Source organism: Schistocerca piceifrons, chromosome 7 (genome assembly GCF_021461385.2).
Source record: "Schistocerca piceifrons isolate TAMUIC-IGC-003096 chromosome 7, iqSchPice1.1, whole genome shotgun sequence".
Lineage (NCBI taxonomy): Eukaryota > Metazoa > Arthropoda > Insecta > Orthoptera > Acrididae > Schistocerca > Schistocerca piceifrons.
Window position 1 is genome coordinate 547,037,777 of NC_060144.1, and position 17,742 is coordinate 547,055,518.

At 41.0% G+C, this 17,742-nt stretch overlaps 1 protein-coding gene across 2 annotated transcripts in view; it reads right to left on the reverse strand.

Moving 5' to 3' along the window:
• Window positions 1-17,742, reverse strand: part of LOC124805071 (carbonic anhydrase-related protein 10-like) — a 925,040-nt gene that overhangs the window by 108,305 nt on the left and 798,993 nt on the right. For both annotated transcript variants that reach the window (XM_047265497.1, XM_047265498.1), the window contains one exon: window positions 1,605-1,671. In XM_047265497.1, the coding sequence (XP_047121453.1) occupies window positions 1,605-1,671 (67 nt within the window). The remainder of the gene's footprint in view (window positions 1-1,604; window positions 1,672-17,742) is intronic.

A 17,742-nucleotide genomic window follows, 5' to 3' on the forward strand; every position in this document is an offset into this window, starting at 1 on the left:
AAGGGAGCAAGTTCCTTCGGGTACTCTGTGTGAAATCGAACGGGTATCCCATCAGGTCCAGTGGCCTTTCCTCTTTTGAGTGATTTTAATTGTTTCTCTATCCCTCTGTCGTCTATTTCGATATCTACCATTTTGTCATCTGAGTGACAATCTAGAGAAGGAACTACAGTGCAGTCTTCCTCTGTGAAACAGCTTTGGAAAAAGACACTTAGTATTTCGGCCTTTAGTCTGTCATCCTCTGTTTCAGTACCATTTTGGTCACAGAGTGTCTGGACATTTTGTCTTGGTTCACCTACTGCTTTGACATAAGACCAAAATTTCTTAGGATTTTCTGCCTAATCAGTACATAGAACTTTACTTTCGAGTTCATTGAACGCCTCTCGCATAGCCCTCCTCACACTACATTTCGCTTCGAGTAATTTTTGTTTGTCTGCAAGGCTTTGGCTATGTTTATGTTTGCTGTGAAGTTCCCTTTGCTTCCGCAGCAGTTTTCTAACTCGGTTGTTGAACCACGATGGCTCTTTTCCATCTCTTACGATCTTGCTTGGCACATACTCATCTAACGCATTGACTAGGGACGAATAGGAGTCTATGACTTCATCAAGGCGTAGGGAGAGTTTGATTGGCGAAGGTCAATCCAGATAGAACGAGAGTTATCTTATTTGTCAGCAGACAGCAGTCATCGCAGCTCACGGTATTGTGCGCTACAGCTCTTGCAAGCCCCATATTTCCTCCACAACAGTACACTTCACTGCATTTCTCAGGTGACAGCCTGGACCATACCTAGCAACGTTCTAACGGATAATTATTCGAGTTGAGTAGGTGCGGCTCTCAGCCATTCTACCAAGACAATAACAATCTTAAACTTTGTATAGAAATTTCGTTAGCGAATCCTATCCTTGAGAGGTAACTTTACATTCCGAAAAGTACCCGGAAATTCAATTCATAACTAAAGGTGCCATTGTGATTTCTCAGAATTTTAGCAAAATAAATAATAATTTTCGTTAGTTTCATGTTTTTCTTACACTAACTAGCACTACTCCAGTACCAAGTATCCCACTAGTGACATAAGAAATTTTGTGAATTTTTGCGTCATTTCCTTACAGCGGGCGAGTCCAGAAGATATTTATTGCTGAAAGTTTTTCAGGCATTTCTCTTTAGAACGTTAGGAGCGTCTGTCTGACTTGTGTAGAAGTGTGGGGGTGGAAATTGGATGTTGCAGGAGCCACAGGGTAAAGGGTACATCTCAGAATAATCCGTTGCGCAGAATTACAGAATAGCACCCACATGCTCACAAGGTATAGAGATTATTTTGATACAGAAATTATTTTGCTCTATGCACGACATATTTCAATGGTGTTATTTCAAATTGTTAAACGGATATACAGTTTGCTTCCAGATGATGATAATTAAAAGGAAAGCAAAAATGTTGCTACTCCTTAGTTGATTTACTATCTTAAATTTACTTTGAAGTTTGTGTGCTCCACACTGCGTTAGTAAGCCTCAGCTGATTGAAATGCCGACGCTAATCTGCCCTTTGTTGTAAAGTTATATTTTCTGGACAGAACAGTTTAGAGGCAAGCCACAATACGTGTCGCACTCACCCTTGAAGCGGATGTGGCCGAATGTGCTGGTGATGATCCGCAGCTCAGTCGTCGGCGACTCGGATACCTGCAAAAGGAGACGCCTTTGTGAATTTGAGGCTGAAACTGACCCTAAATAATGAAATGTGTGAGACTATCAACGTGAGTACTGAAAGAAATCCGTCAAATTTCAGTTACACGATAAATAATACAAGTCTAAAGGCTGCCAATACCGCTGTACACGTAGGGAGTGTAATCGCAAACAACGTAAATGTTGAGAGGAACGCGAACAGAAGACTGTCTTTTATTGGCGGAAGACTCAGACAATGCGACAGATTGACTAAAGAGATTGCCTACACATCCGTCCTTTGCCTAGAGTACCGCACTGCTGTATGGGATCCTTACGAGATGGAGTCTCTGCAGGATATATTTTAACGATCAGCCTACTCCTTCGGGGATTTATTAGAAGGATTTTGAAACTATAATGAACTGTTTAAACCATGACAGTACTGAGCTTACTCCTGAAGAAAGAACTGTTTGGAATAAATCATTGAGTTTCTTCGCAGATAAAAAATGAGAGTTGGGGAGAAAAGAAAGATGGTAAAGTTGTTGTTGTTGTGGTCTTCAGTCCTGAGACTGGTTTGATGCAGCTCTCCGTGCTACTCTATCCTGTGCAAGCTTTTTCATCTCTGAGTAACTACTGAATCCTTCTGAATCTGCTTAGTGTATTCATCTCTTGGTCTCATTCTACGATCTTAACCCTCCACGCAGCCCCCCAATACTAAATTGGTGATCCCTTAATAATTCAGACCATGTGCTATCAACCGATCCCTTCTTGTAATCAAGTTTTGCCACAAGCTCCTTTTCTCCCCAATTCTATTCAATACCTCCTCATTAGTTATGTGATCTATCCATCTAATCTTCAGCATTCTTCTGTAGCACCACATTTCAAAAGCTTCTATTCTCTTCTTGTCCAAATAATTTATCGTTCATGTTTCACTTCCATACATGGCTACACTCCATACAAATACTTTCAGAAACGAGTTCCCGACGCTTAAATCTATACTCGATGTTAACAAATTTCTCTTCTTCAGAAACGATTTCCTTGCCATTGACAGTCTACATTTTATATCCTCTCTACTTCGACCATCATCAGTTATTTTGCTCCCCAAATAGCAAACCTCCTTTACTACTTTCTCATACCCTAATCTAATTCCCTCAGCATCACCCAAGTTAACTCAACTACATTCCATTATCGTCGTTTTGCTTTTGTTGATGTTCATCTTATATCCTCCTTTCAAGACACTGTCAATTCCGTTCAACTGCTCTTCCAAGTCCTTTGCTGTCTCTGACAGAATTACAATGTCATCGGCGAACCTCAAAGTTTTTATTTCTTCTCCCGGGATCTTAATACCTACTCCGAATTTTTCTTTTGTTTCCTTTACTGCCTGCTCAATATACAGATTGAATAACATCTGGGCGAGGCTACAACCCTGTCTCACTCCCTTGCCAACCACTGCTTCCCATTCGTGCCGTAAAAACATGCTAGAAAAAGGAGAGACGATATGGACGTCAGAGCTACTAAGATAAAGACAGGAGACCTAATTTCAGTAAATATCTGTGAGCCAGTTAAGCAAATAACTCCTAAGATCTCAAAATTCTTTCACAAGTACCATATATCATTGGAAGTGGTGGACATAAGCCACAATAATGCCTACTATCTAATTTTTCCAAAACCTATGAGAAAATTCGATATATGAAACATTGTGCGCATAAATTTGTACAAGGGGGCAGTTGTCCAGGGTAGTTAATCCCTGGGGAATGAATACTCTTCATGAATCAATTGCTTGCAAAACAAAGGGCTCCAAGTCACTCAGAGTTATTTTTTACTTTCATTCTTCTTCAAGTCGTCCTGCAGTTTGTTAAAAATATATTTTACTACATTGTTATCTCTTTCGTAAATAAAAAAAATTTGTTGATTATGGAGTACATGAGTAGTTAAGCACATCACGTCTTCAATATGTTATCAGTAAGTAACAGGAGTATTTTATGTAACTGGATTTCCCATATGATGGAAATTTGTCTATGGAAAGTAGTATCTCATCTTAATTTTGATCTTACACATGATGAAGGACGTCATTAATTAGTAAATACATATCTATATACTTATATATGCATACTTATTCACTTGGTAAATAAATGACTTATAAATGGAGTTCATCCACTACGTAAAAATGAAACCAAGAGTGTATATAGAAAGTCAGTGAATAATGGCACACAAATTAGTTGTGTCATAATGAGATTATATGGGTCAACATTGAATTCTGGAAGAGATTGTGACTCTGAGTATAAAGTAGTAGGAAAGTGGAGAAGGGCTATGTCGTACTGATATTCTGTAATTTACGAATACGATTATGCCGAGGGACAATAGCGAATGTAATTATTCATTATTTGACAACGTGAATAATTTTCTTGTAACTACCTAGGAATAAGTAAAGTACGAATCTTGGCAAGAGTAAGAAACAGAATAAGTTTAATCATTTACAGTATGGTAAAACAGTGTAAAAAATTGAAGAGCTGTAATGTTGCTAACTGCAGTGGATACTCAAAGCGGGATGGACGATTAAAATGCCAAACAAATACCAAACAGAACATATAGCGAATCATAATTCTGCAATTTGTGTCAGCAAAAAGTGAAAGAATTTAATTACAGTAGCGATGATGATATAAATTGAACCTGCTAATACATAAAAACCAGTTTACAACAAAGAACAAAGTTACAGAAGACAGTAAAAGTAAATTGCTCAGAGAAGCTGTAGGCATGAGGGACGTTCCACTGAAAGAGACACCAAGATGCAGTGTCAAGTTTGTGTTTGATGTTGAACAATAATCAACTTAACCAAAGATAATGTGGATGTATGGAAGAAAATATCATTTAACTGTACAAGAGAGTGGCTGTAGTATCTATTATTGGTTGTGATAACAAAGAGTAGACTAACAGTTTTCGGGTGAGCACTAACAGGTGAAACTTAGTAACAAGCATTTTACAGTTCCCAGAATTTTTAATTAAAATTTTGGATGAAATCCTAGTGAACGGTGTTGGATATAAAACAGCGTAATTTTATTTAAATTTTGTTGTTTAAAATGAGGAGGCAGAAACTTGACTGTGTTTTCCTTTATTTAAACTCGTTTAAAACAATTTATTCAGTTAAAATCGGTTTATCAAACTAAAATTTTGTAATATAAGATTGATAATTTTTAAGTAAATACTTTGAGCTAAAATTAACTTCCAAAACATGTATTTCAGCTGTTTAGATTAAGTGATGTTTATTTGCAATTTCTTTTATGAAAGTAGTAAGTATAAGATTTCCTTAGTTATATATTGATGTGATAACTTATGAGTGATGTGTTTTCTGTATTTTCATAGATTTGTATTTTTTCAGTACTTTGTTACTAATTAAGGTACAAGAGTTCTTATCATTTGTTTAATCGTACAATTTCCATTCATCAGGTTACCTTCCATTCGATAAGTGGGTGCACTCAGTGACTGTTCTGTGACTGGCCGTGCGGTTCTAGGCGCTACAGTCTGGAACCGCGCGACCGCTACGGTCGCAGGTTCGAATCCTGCCTCGGGCATGGATGTGTGTGAGGTCCTTAGGTTAGTTAGGTTTAAGTAGTTCTAAGTTCTAGGGGACTGATGACCTCAGATGCTAAGCCCCATAGTGCTCAGAGCCACTTGAATTTGTTATGTGACTCATAAATAATAGAGAGCAGCAATCAGTCGTCCTTTTTTTTAGATTTTATCACGAAAATCCATATTTCGGCTATTAGCTAGCTATTCTCAATGCACTATTTTCTGTTGTCAGTAGATGTAAGTCCCTGTTATTCGGGCGTCAGTCACAGTTTCATTCAATACTAGTCAAAGAACAGTGACTGAAGCCCGAACATCAGGGACTTACATGCACTGACAATAGAAAATAGTGCACTGAGAATGGCTAGCTACTAGCCGAAATTATGATTTGTCTAATAAAATCTAAATAAGGACGACTGATTCCTGCACTCTATAATTTATGAATTTCCATTCAATTGCATTTCAGAAGTAATAATTTACCTATCATATATTTAATACTTTATTTGTAATTATTTCACTATGTAGTAATGAGATTAACGATTGCATTACAACACAAACAGATACAACGTTCTAGCGGCGCCTGTGACACGCAGAAAGATAGGTGCTGATTGTGTTAAACTAGTATCTACTCTTTTTTATCACACCAGGTTTAGAATTGCAATATAGAATTGTAACATAAAATTTCAGCTAAACGGATTTTATCAATAGACACATGTTGAATGTATTTTTAACATCACTAGGTAACTTCTACACACTATTTGTTAAAAACAACAGAGATTGAGCCACACTTCTAGGTTCATCTGTAAGATCTTTGTAATTCTTATGCAGCGTGTGAAGCAGGTTAGCCAGTGTTCTCTGTCGAAAATCCACACTGAACAGGAGGGAGATGTGTAACGACATAGCTATGTCAAGACAGTAGCACACACTTAAAGTCGTTCACTTGCAAAACATAGAAGCACAACATGAAGTTCATTTGTGTGTTTATTAATCTCAATCCATAATGTGATGTGGAATACTGCGAAATATGCATCACGGTTCTGAGACTGTAACCAGTAATGCCATGTGTTTGGAGTGTAAGGAAGTGTTTTACATAAATACTGTCTTTTCTGTCCGAACATTTTAATGTACCCAGATAATTTTATTTGTGAAATCAATTGTTTCAAAAGTTAAACCACACTGAAAAGTAGAACGTGTGTCAAAGAGAAACAGGTAAATAAAACATTTACTGTCCTTGTTCCAGAAACTGAATTAGTCAGGCAGAGGCTTCCACTATCGTAACAACTTTCAGAGTAAACGTATGTGGCAGGTGGTTCGTTGCGGAAAATGGGTCTGCTCTTTGTGAAACTGTCAGCGTTCTGTGATGATGGATGAAATACGCGAGGAGTAATATTAATAACGTGGCAATGTATAGACGTACTGCAAGAAGAGATGTGTCAATATGCATAGCAGTAAACGAAACGAGGACGGGCATGGAAATTATCTGCCACTGAAAAGTGACGTTACAGCAAAATTCTAGCTAAATATTATTTACTTGTAAACTACAGTTTATCACTGAGGGTTTGCGTTCACATTCTGAAATTTAAAAAAAGTTAAGGACAGTGTAAACAACTTTCTTCTTATGTTAAGTATTCCCACAACCCTTCATTACAAATAATTTTGGCACTCAAGTATAAACTTTCGATAGGAGCATGCTGTTTCTGCCTTTGCAGTAAGCTATTCAGCACTAAGATATCTGTGTGTGTAGTTATATTGACTAGTTCATGAATAGTATTTCAATGTATGTGCATGATGGAGCGAATACTTGCAGTTATTACGTAGCAAGATTATTATACGTTCAAGTGAAGCAATCTAACGCGTCGCTATCTACTCCGAGCCGAACTTGGGTTTGGGGTAGTTGTATCGTTACCTTTTACTTACAGTCTGTCAATACTTCTACATAAAAGTAGGACAATATTTTCGCACATAGTCAAATTTTGTTATGACTCGGCGTCGGGTGTTCAGATATCTTCACGATCATATTTTTAAGAAATTAACATATTGCATAATAAATCCTGTAAGCCACATAATAGAGACAAGGCCTGTCTACGGAGTAGCTAGTGCTGTCTTCACCACTGGCGATCGTGGCATTCACCGAATAACAAACAAGTTCCAGAATTAAATATTCTCTCTGCAGCAGAGTGTGGGCTGATATGAAACTTCGTGGTGGATTAAAACTGTGTGCGAGACCGAGCTTCGAACTCGGGACTTTTGCCTTTCTCGGGCAAGTGCTCTACCATCTAATCTACCCAAGCACGACTCACGACCCGTACTCACAGCTTCAATTCCGCCAGTACATAGTCTCCTACCTCCCAGACTTCACAGAAGCTCTCCTGCAGATCTTGCACTACTAACGCTCCTGGAAGAAACGATATTGCACAGACATGGCGTAGCCACACCATGAGGGGATGTTCCCAGAATGGAACTTCCACTCTTCAGCGGAGTGTGCGCTGGTATGAAACTTCCTGGCAGATTAAAACTGTGTGCTGCACCGAGACTCGAACTCGGGACCTTTGCCTTTCACGGGCAAGTGCTCTACTATCTGAGCTAACACCTTAACAAATAAATTTACAGGACGTTCCCCTACGGTACGTCAGCATAAAAGTCACGTTTGCTACCTAAGGGGCGGTCTACATGCAGGCGTTGGCGCCTTTGACTGTCTGTAGTGTCACTGGACGATGTCTTTTTCGTCGTGATTGAAGTGCAGCTACTCATGACTGTCTCGTGTGGGCTCTAATTGTCGTATGGCAGCAAAATTTGGTAGATTTACTAATGCGTTTGTGAATCCAAAAATTGAAACCAATTTTTCTCCAGCGTCGATCAGTTCCATATAAACGCGTTAGAATATCTATTAAGTTACGCAGCCATGTAAAAATTACAGCACACATGTGTTCTCTGTGAGTAGCTACACATTATTATAAACGCTTCAGTCTATATTTTCTAACAAGGGAACCTCCCCATCGCATCCCCCTCAGATTTAGTTATAAGTTGGCACAGTGGATAGGCCTTGAAAAACTCAACACAGATCGATCGCGAAAACAGGAAGAAGTCGTGTGGAACTATGAAATAATAAGCAAAATATACAAACTGAGTAGTCCATGCACAATATATGCAACATCAAGGATTGTATAAGCTCAAGAGCGCCATGGTCCCGTGGTTAGCGTGAGTAGTTGCGGAACGAGAGGTCATTGGTTGAAGTCTTTCTTCGAATGAAAAGTTTACTTTCTTTATTTTCGCAAAGTTATGATTGTCCGTTCGTTCATTGACGTCTCTGTTCACTGTAATAAGTTTAGTGTCTGTGTTTTGAGACCGCACCGCAAAACCGTGCGATTACTAGACGAATGGACGTGCCTCTCCAACGGGAACCGAAAACATTTGATCGCAAGGTCACAGGTCAACCGATTCCTCCACAGGAAAACACGTCTGATATGTTCTATACGACACTGGTGACGGCATGTGCGTGACACGACAGGAATATGTTGTCGACCCACCTAACTTGTACACTTGGCAAATGGGTAAAAAGATTCTTCTACCTTGCCCGATTTAGGTTTTCTTGCGGATGTGATAAGTCTCCCAAAAAAGTGATAAAAAGATAAGAGTTTGTCACATAAACTGAAAATAAAGAATTAAACTTTTCTTTCCAGGAAAGATTTGAACTTGGGACCTCTCGTTCCACAGTTGTTCACGCTAACCACGGGACCACGGCGTTCTTGAGCTTATACAATCCTTGATGTTGCATATCTTGTGCATGGACTACTCAGTTTGTATATTTTGCTTATTTTTTCATAGTTCCACACGACTTCTTCCTGTTTTCTCGATCGATCGGTGTTCAGTTTTTCAAGGCCTATCCACTGTGCCAACTTATAACTACATCTGAGGGGGTGCGATGGGGAGGTACCCTTTTAAGTAGCATATAAGGGTGTTCCGGAAATTCGACACGTCGAGTCAGTTCCGAGTTAATTAGCATTCGAGATAGCAAATCAGGCTTTGTGTGCGCAAATTAAAGCAATCAGCCAGCCAGATACAAGCGGTGCCAATTGTTCTCCTAGCGTAGATGATTATCCGCTAGGTTGCTCAGTTTTTGGTTCGGGTTCCATACTTACTACCGTCCCAACTCCAGTTTTAATTTCTCTCTCTTGTTCGGATTTAGAAAACCAAAGGAAGAACATGTTCTGCGACACCGTCTCTGGCGGGCCACTTGAACCTGCCCGTGCAAGAACTTGAACTGGCTGACTTCAATACTAATTGACTCGGAACCAGAGCGACGTGTCGATTTTTCTTCTCAACAACTATGTTTCAGCACAATTTACCCTCAAACACCATTACGAAGTTCTCAGAGTGTTTCTGACCACCACGTTCATCTTCCCGTTCTTTGGTGTCAGGGAGACAAAAGAAAGAAGACACAGCTGAATTATAATTATCGTCTCGTTTCTGGTCTCTGTAACCTTAGGTTTTACTTACTAATTGTTATTCTCTTACATATTTGCTTCTAACATTTCAGATCTATTCCTAGCTGCGATGGAAGCGGAAAAGAAACAGATATCACGTCGATGACAGTGGATTAGCCTACATATTTTAGTTGGGTGTGTCGCTGACGTTCCTTTCACATTTATTTTATTGATGTAGTAGTCTACCACACTCAAGATGCGCCTGAAATGTGATACATACTTGGGTATTTGAGACGTCGATCATCTTGTACATTACTAAGATGTGATATCACATAGGAGAAGTGAAACACACTGGATACCATGTTTCTGACGGAGTCTACTAATCTTTCCACTGCCGAACACTCCCTGCAATATAATCATGAAATAGCATATGACGAACCTGGTATCGGGATTCAAACGTCAAGTTTCTGGGACAGTGGCTTTAAGATATAAAATATGTCGGAAAACAAATAACAAAGAAGATGACTGTACTGTTCGTCGAAATATCGTGCAAATTAATGGAATTAACGAGTCGGCTGAACACCCGAAAGCAAACAATTAATGAATAACGACGAGCAAACCTGGAAAATCACATGCTGTAACATTACTCACGTCACAGTATGAAGGAAATTCATGACGACTGATTTCTCTTTACATATCTTCTTTAGTTCCATTTGCTTCAAAGATTGGTAGTAAGATTCTGCTCCTTCGAACTACTCTCCATACGTTGACATTAACTGAAAAATGAAAGCAGTTTAGTCATAGCAGGTCTTCGTTTTGAATGCACTCCTGGTGCTGGAGAAGAATGTATTTTTTAGTCTTACGGGTGATTGTGTGGCACAGTGTGCGCACTCGCGGACTTGGTACGGTTTGTCTCTCGGGTGACCTAAGCCACACAAGGAACTAGTATTACAAATACAATCACCTAATTTCAAGTCTGTCGACCTTTGTGTTTTGTGACGGTATTAAGAAAGATTTCGCCAATAAGTATTACAACTCACTTAGGATCAGTTTGTAACACTACAAGACAGTGCCTTAAAATCATCACTTCATACAATTTTGCAATATTAATATTTTTTCTGAATATGAAAGAATGTATTCATTATTTTATTAGTAATGCGCATTTGTAATGATATATTCAAAAACAATATTGTAAAATTTTCAAGTAGGAATACGCTGGCCAAGTCAGGGACTTTGCGCCGTGTAAATTCCATAGAGTCTGTTAAGAGTATACCACTAGCATTTTTGAGCCATGAGTGCGCGCCGACAGAGAGGCAAGAGCTGAGATTTGCAACTGTATAACGGCATGAGCGGAAGGTAGCCGTGCTGGATTGTTTGCTGGAGTGCGTTTTCGGTGTGGTATATAAAGTGAGGCAAGGCATTATATGTGTTTGCCGGCCGGTGTGGCCGTGCTGTTCTAGGCGCGTCAGTCTGGAACCGCGTGACCGCTACGGTCGCAGGTTCGAATCCTGCCTCGGGCATGGATGTGTGTGATGTCCTTAGGTTAGTTAGGTTTAAGTAGTTCTAAGTTCTAGGGGACTGATGACCACAGATGTTAAGTCCCATAGTGCTCAGAGCCATTTGAGCCATTATATGTGTTTAATGAGAGAGCATATATGTAGGTCACAGTACATGTTGTAATGAATAGGATGTGGAAAATAAAATACCGGAACAAGAGCACTGTGTGGCCAAAGCTAATGCAATCTACTCGTTATTGAAACAAGTATTATGATTATTTATCATTGCAACGAAACAAATTAAGCCACATCATCCGCAAGCCGGCACAAGGCAGTGCCATTTAGCGGTGTAGCTTTGTGTAAAGCTTGCCAGTGTCATAGGATCATCTTAAGTGAACACTGCAGTGATTTTGTAGACCTTTAATCAGCTTCATTGTTACTGGTGTCCCCATGTCGTTTACTACAGTAGGATCCGTTTCCTTCATCACTATTACGACCGAATCACACTTTATTAAAATAAATATTTCATTTGGAAGAAAATCCGCATGCCATTATAATTTAAACTTAATTAAAAACGAGAAATAACAGTAATTAACTGAAAGTCACGTTGCATTGTAGCTCATTTAATTGCATTTTGTAATGATAACTATAGGTTTCGAGACACGTGTTTATAATTTTTTTTTTCTTTTGAACAATATTATCTTCCACAGAAATTTAGAACACTTACTTAAGCGCCATTTATAGAAAATAGTGGTTATATTTTTCAAATAATGCAATCCACAGCCACAGAGCTCGACGATCATTAACATTGATAAATTAATTTTCATTGTGTGAACAGACTGTTCTGTTCTGTTTGCTGTTGTATGATCATGGCGTTAACTATTTCATGTTCCCTTGGTTCTCGATGCAACAATTCCTTGTAATGCCCTTTCTCAGAGTTTTACTGTGTGGTTTCAATCTTAGGATGTCTTTCCCGCACACCATTTTCAAACGAAGCATGGCTATATTGTGGTGCCATTTCTAAAGTGGTGAAAACCGAGGCGCTATCTCGTATTAGTCTCAGTCTTTACTTGTCAATGGTTATAAATCACCCTGAAAAAAAAAAAATTACATCTGCAAAGCATTTCACGATTTCTATTAGAAGAAAATGGCAGCAATACAATCGTTTTAAAACTCCGTACAAACAAAATCCCACATATTAATGAAGTGCTAGGGATACTGCCTCACTTGTACGAAAATTATGGGTAACTCCATCGGCCTCAGTGGCACCTCCGTTCCAAGTCTACTAATTTTCCTCTCGCACATAGACTCGTTGCTGGAGACATATGGGCTCATAGTGACCGGCCAGTAAATTCTGTGAACCGCTGCCGTTTTATGAGTGGCCGACCATTACCTCGGGCTGCCCTCTGTAATGAGCAGCGCGATGTCTAGGGTCCCGCCACCGGCTGCCCGGAAGAAACTTCTGACGTGGCGGTGGCGGCCGCTCGCCAGATATTGCACAGTGTTTCGCGGGGCTGCTTTATGCCGCAGCACTTCCACCGCTGGCGCAGGCCGTGCATTTACATACAGATTGACTCGTGCACGGCACTGCGCAGCGACGGAAGTGTTTTAGAGGCTCTAAGTGGAGGCAGCGCAAGTGGGCAAGTTTTCCTTAAGAAAGAACTTTTTATATGTCTGTAATCAGAAATGCAGTCATCTCCGGCAGAGTGTGTAGAGCAGTAAAATGAACTCGTGTACGAATTGGTCATGGCCAGTACTAATGTTTAAAAAGAACGAAGAAAAATTTTTGTGGCATTTGAGTTCCGTTACGTCAGGTTTTTAGAAATTTTGTTGTAAATAATAAATATTTATGTCTGGAAGCGCTGCCTTGACAATTCTTTTAGACATGCAAGCAAGTATTGAAAGTCTAGGCTGGCATACGATGATCACAAAATCGGTATCGATTCGCAACAGTCCATTTTGTAGTATCTCAGCCAACCGAAACTGCAAGAGCCGGCTCCTCGAACATTCCTAGGCGTTACAATGAGTGTCGGTAACCGTTTTGATACGAGGAGGAAAACGGCAAGTCTTCGCTGCTAATGATAAATGGGTGGAAGGAGGCCACAAGACTGTCACCATAGGAATCTGGACGGGTAAGAAAAGATTGTGTAAATAAAATGTGGAATGGTGGGAAAGGAAAGGAAATAATGATATCAGTTGCGTGACGAGTGGAAATGTTCGCCGGATCTGGAATCGGACCGGGAATTTTCTGCTTGATAGGTAGTTTCATTTACCACTGGACCACCCGGACACAGCGTTTACCAAACATGTGCAGCCTATCTCGACACACTCCCCGAATAACACAAGCTCCGACCTAGCAGCACTTACCTGCATGAGCGGGTCTGTTCTTTCGGACATGTTAGAAAAAACAGACACAACGCATTAATATAATCGATTCGCTTTCATGGGCAATGAATCCACAAACTTCAGTGTGGATGCACATTTACGTCAGACCTCCAGTGGGAATGTAAATTAGCGAGTATGGAGGAGATGGACAGGGAATGAGGGAGGACAGGTGGCGCTAGTGGGAGTGTGTGCAAGCTGCGAGCGTGCCGAGGTAGTCCACGCATGAGGTGTAAATGCTGTGTCTGGGTGACGCAGTGATTAACGCAGCTGCCTAGCAAGCAGATGATTCCGGGTTCGCGTTCCGGTGTGGCTCACATTTGCACACGTCGCCTCTGTTTCTGCAAAAGGCTCCGATGCAGGTGATATCAGTAGTTCATGCCCTTTCCTAGTCTGTCTCCACATTTCAGTTTCAATCGATACAATACGGGGTGACAATTATTGAACTATGAGAAATAAAATCGCCGGCCGCTGTGGTCTAGCGGTTCTAGGCGCGCAGTCCGGAACCGCGCGAGTGCTACGGTCGCAGGTTCGAATCCTGCCTCGGGCATGGATGTGTGTGATGTCCTTAGGTTAGTTCGCTTTAAGTAGTTCTAAGTTCTAGAGGACTGATGACCACAGTAGTTAAGTCCCATGGTGCTCAGAGAGAAATAAAATCGTCATAACCTCTTAAAGGTTTGCGTACTGACACTGAAACTGTGCCGTTGGCCGCCGGGCATGATGGGAATTAGTATGCGCATTTAGGCACGAAGCCCACTTTCGTTTCGATAGGTTCGTCAATAAGGTTCATTACCCGATCGTGAATCTCTTCACCCTCAACGGGTGACTGTGTGGTGCCCAGTGTCCAGTTTCCGAATAATCGATATGTGAAGGTTTTGGAAGATGATTTCATTCCCATTATCCAAAGTGACTCTGGTTTGATAAGATGCGGTACATGCAAGACGTCGCTCGCCCCCCTCGAAGCAGGAGAATGTCTGATGTCCTGGAGGAGCACTTTGGGGACCTCACTCTGGCTCTGGGGTATCCAGAGGCACTGGCATGGACCACGATTGGCCACTATGTTCTCCGGATCTGAACACATATGACTCCCTTTTGTGAGGCTGTATGAAAGACAAGGTGTGCAGCAATAACCCAAAAACTAATTCTGAGATGAAAACAGCCGTTCAGCATCGATGCTCCGACACTTAAGCAACTCGTGCAGAATTTCGCTATTCGTCTGCGCCACATAATCGCCAGTGATGGCAGGCATATTGAACACGTCATAACCTAAATCCAAATATCTGTAGTGACGCTTAAATGTTGAATAGAGTGGGTCCACGCCGTAGTTTGTAACTAATTTTTTTTTTCATATAGTTCAATAATTGTCACCCTGCATATATCACACCTGCAGATTCCACGTGGCATCTTTCAGACATGTACGAAAGAATAAACATTTTGCATTCTTGTAAAGCAATGAATTAGACGACACAAGTTCAGTTTAAGTACGTATAATTTATTCAGATTGTGCGAAATAACTGCTACGTTGTTGACATTTTGAGGCAGATGTGGTTAGCTGTAAGCATAGGCCCGACACAGGCACAGCATGTTTACCAGTAGAGCAAACTATTATTAGCTCGGTGCCGGCCAGGGTGACCGAGCGGTTCTAGGCGCTACAGTCTGGAACCGCGCGACCGCTACGGTCGCAGGTTCGAATCCTGCCTGGGGCATGGATGTGTGTGATGTCCTAAGGTTAGTTAGGTTCAAGTAGTTCCAAGTAATAGGGGACTGATGACCTTAGAAGTTAAGTCCCATAGTGCTCAGAGCCATTTGAACCATTTGAACTAGCTCGGTGTAATGATCAGCACTAACCAGCAACTAAAAGTAACCTTGAACTACAAGACTGACGAACAAGTGCTCGCAGCTTATAACAATGTCCTAGCGGACTTCATTGGACGGCTGCTTGTAGGTTTTTCATCGATTGTTATGTTTAAAGCGCTGCTCTTGGCACCCGCATATATCTTCCCGGCGCCGGCTTCGGAAGTATCGGTAAGCCACGATACTGCACCATTCTCACTTTGCGGGAATGCAGGTACTGTAGCTAGCATTATATGATGACTATAGTGGACTATGACGTAAGGATGTAGACAGTGGGACATATGGAGGTTTGCGACGGTACAGGGAGCCTGAACTGATGGCTGATGTTGTTAAGGCGACCATTTGGATTGAGTGGATAATCCGGGTGCGAGCTCAATTCGGGCGCAATTTTTCTGTCACTGCAGGGTAATAAATATGCATTTAGTACAGATGGTGATAAGAAATTCGCAGTCAGCGATTACGTTTCAAAATGATAAATAGTATTCACTTTTAGACGTTTGTTACTGACAATAAGTTAAAAATTCTGCAGCCTATTTGCAAGATAAAAATCAGTTTAAAGGCTGTGGGGCTCATTTAAGCAATACGCAACCACTAAATGGCTTACATTTAAGAAAAATCAACGGTGCCTCGCATTCGCGACGTCTTTTGCCGTATCGGCTGCATCAGCACTAGATTTGTCTCTGGGCCATTGCTAGTAAACCGGGCCACGCTTGGCCGCTTAAGCGCGCGTTATCTGCGGCGGATACTGAGTGACAGGGTGGTAGCAGTCGTGACTGAAGGGAAGGGCAGCGTTCACGAGGGACGCGCGAGCGGTCCTCTTCAGCCATGCATAGCTGGAAGGCGGTGGCCTCGCCTGTGTAGTATTCTCGGCGCCATCTCGTCAGTTATAACTTTAACTAACAGCTACTCGACCGATGAAGGAAGCAAGTCTGCCCCGGTGACCGTTTCCTACCCAAACTGTGAACCCTTTAATATAATAACAGTCACTAATTCTGTACTTATACCTGAGTCCTGGTTTCTTTCGTGTCTGCTTGATTTTTGTATCATTATTCCAGTCTGTTACCACGAGCCAAAGGCGCTCATTTGTGTTCATTATGTAGAGCACGTTTTCGCAAAATATGACAAACGTGCATCAAGTTTATTTTGTGCACGCCAGGCATGCTCGAATTTTAGTATCTTCAGGACGTTGTACGAAGTTACTCTTTGTAAATTTCTTGCCACGATCTTCTATGCAATGCTTGCTCATTTTCCTTAAGGTGCCTTGTATCTTATTACCTATAATTTGGTGTCTTGCATTTTAAAAAAATTTAAAGATGTCACCCTCTACTGATTTTGGAACTTCATTTAAATACTGTTTAGCTCTTACTGCTGATTCAGTTGGCTTTATATTTTGGCTCGTTGAAATTTGTGTATTGGCCTGTACTTACAAGGGAACATCCCCATCACACCCCCCTCAGATTTAGTTATAAGTTGGCACAGTGGATAGGCCTTGAAAAACTGAACACAGATCAATCGAGAAAACAGGAAGAAGTTGTGTGGAACTATGAAAAAATAAGCAAAATATACAAACTGGGTCGTCCATGCCTAAGATAGGCAATATTAAGGGCGATGTGAGCCGAGGAGCGCCGTGGTCCCGTGGTTAGCGTGAACAGCTGCGGAACGAGAGGTCTTTAGTTCGAATCTGCCCTCGGCTGAAAATTTTGCTTTCTTTATTTTCGCAAAGTTATGATCTGTCCGTTCGTCTGTTCACTGTAATAAGTTTAGTGTCTGTGTTTTGCGACAGCACCGCAAAACCGTGCGATTAGTTGACGAAAGGACGTGTCTCTCCAATGGGAACCGAAAACATTTGATCGCAAGGTCATAGGTCAACCGATTCCTCCACAGGAAAACACGTCTGATATATTCTATACGACACTGGTGATAGCATGTGCGTCACATGACAGGAATATGTTGTCGACCCACCTAACTAGTACACTTGCCCGATTTAGGTTTTCTTGTGGATGTAATAATCACTCCAAAAAAAGTGATGAAAACATAAGGGTTTGTCACATAAACTGAAAATAAAAGGTTAAAATTTTCGGTCGAGGGAAGATTTGAACCAAACATCTCTAGTTCCGCAGCTGTTCACGCTAACCACGTGACCACGGCTCTCCTCGTCTCACACTCCCCTTAATGTTGCCTATTTTGCACATGGACGACCCAGTTTGTATATTTTGCTTATTTTTTCACAGTTCCACACAACTTCTTCCTGTTTTCTCGATCAATCTGTGTTCAGTTTTCCAAGGCCTATCCACTGTGCGAACTTATAACTAAATCTGAGGGGGGTGCGATGGGGAGGTTCCCTTGTTAGCTTCAAAGCAAATGGCTCCTAG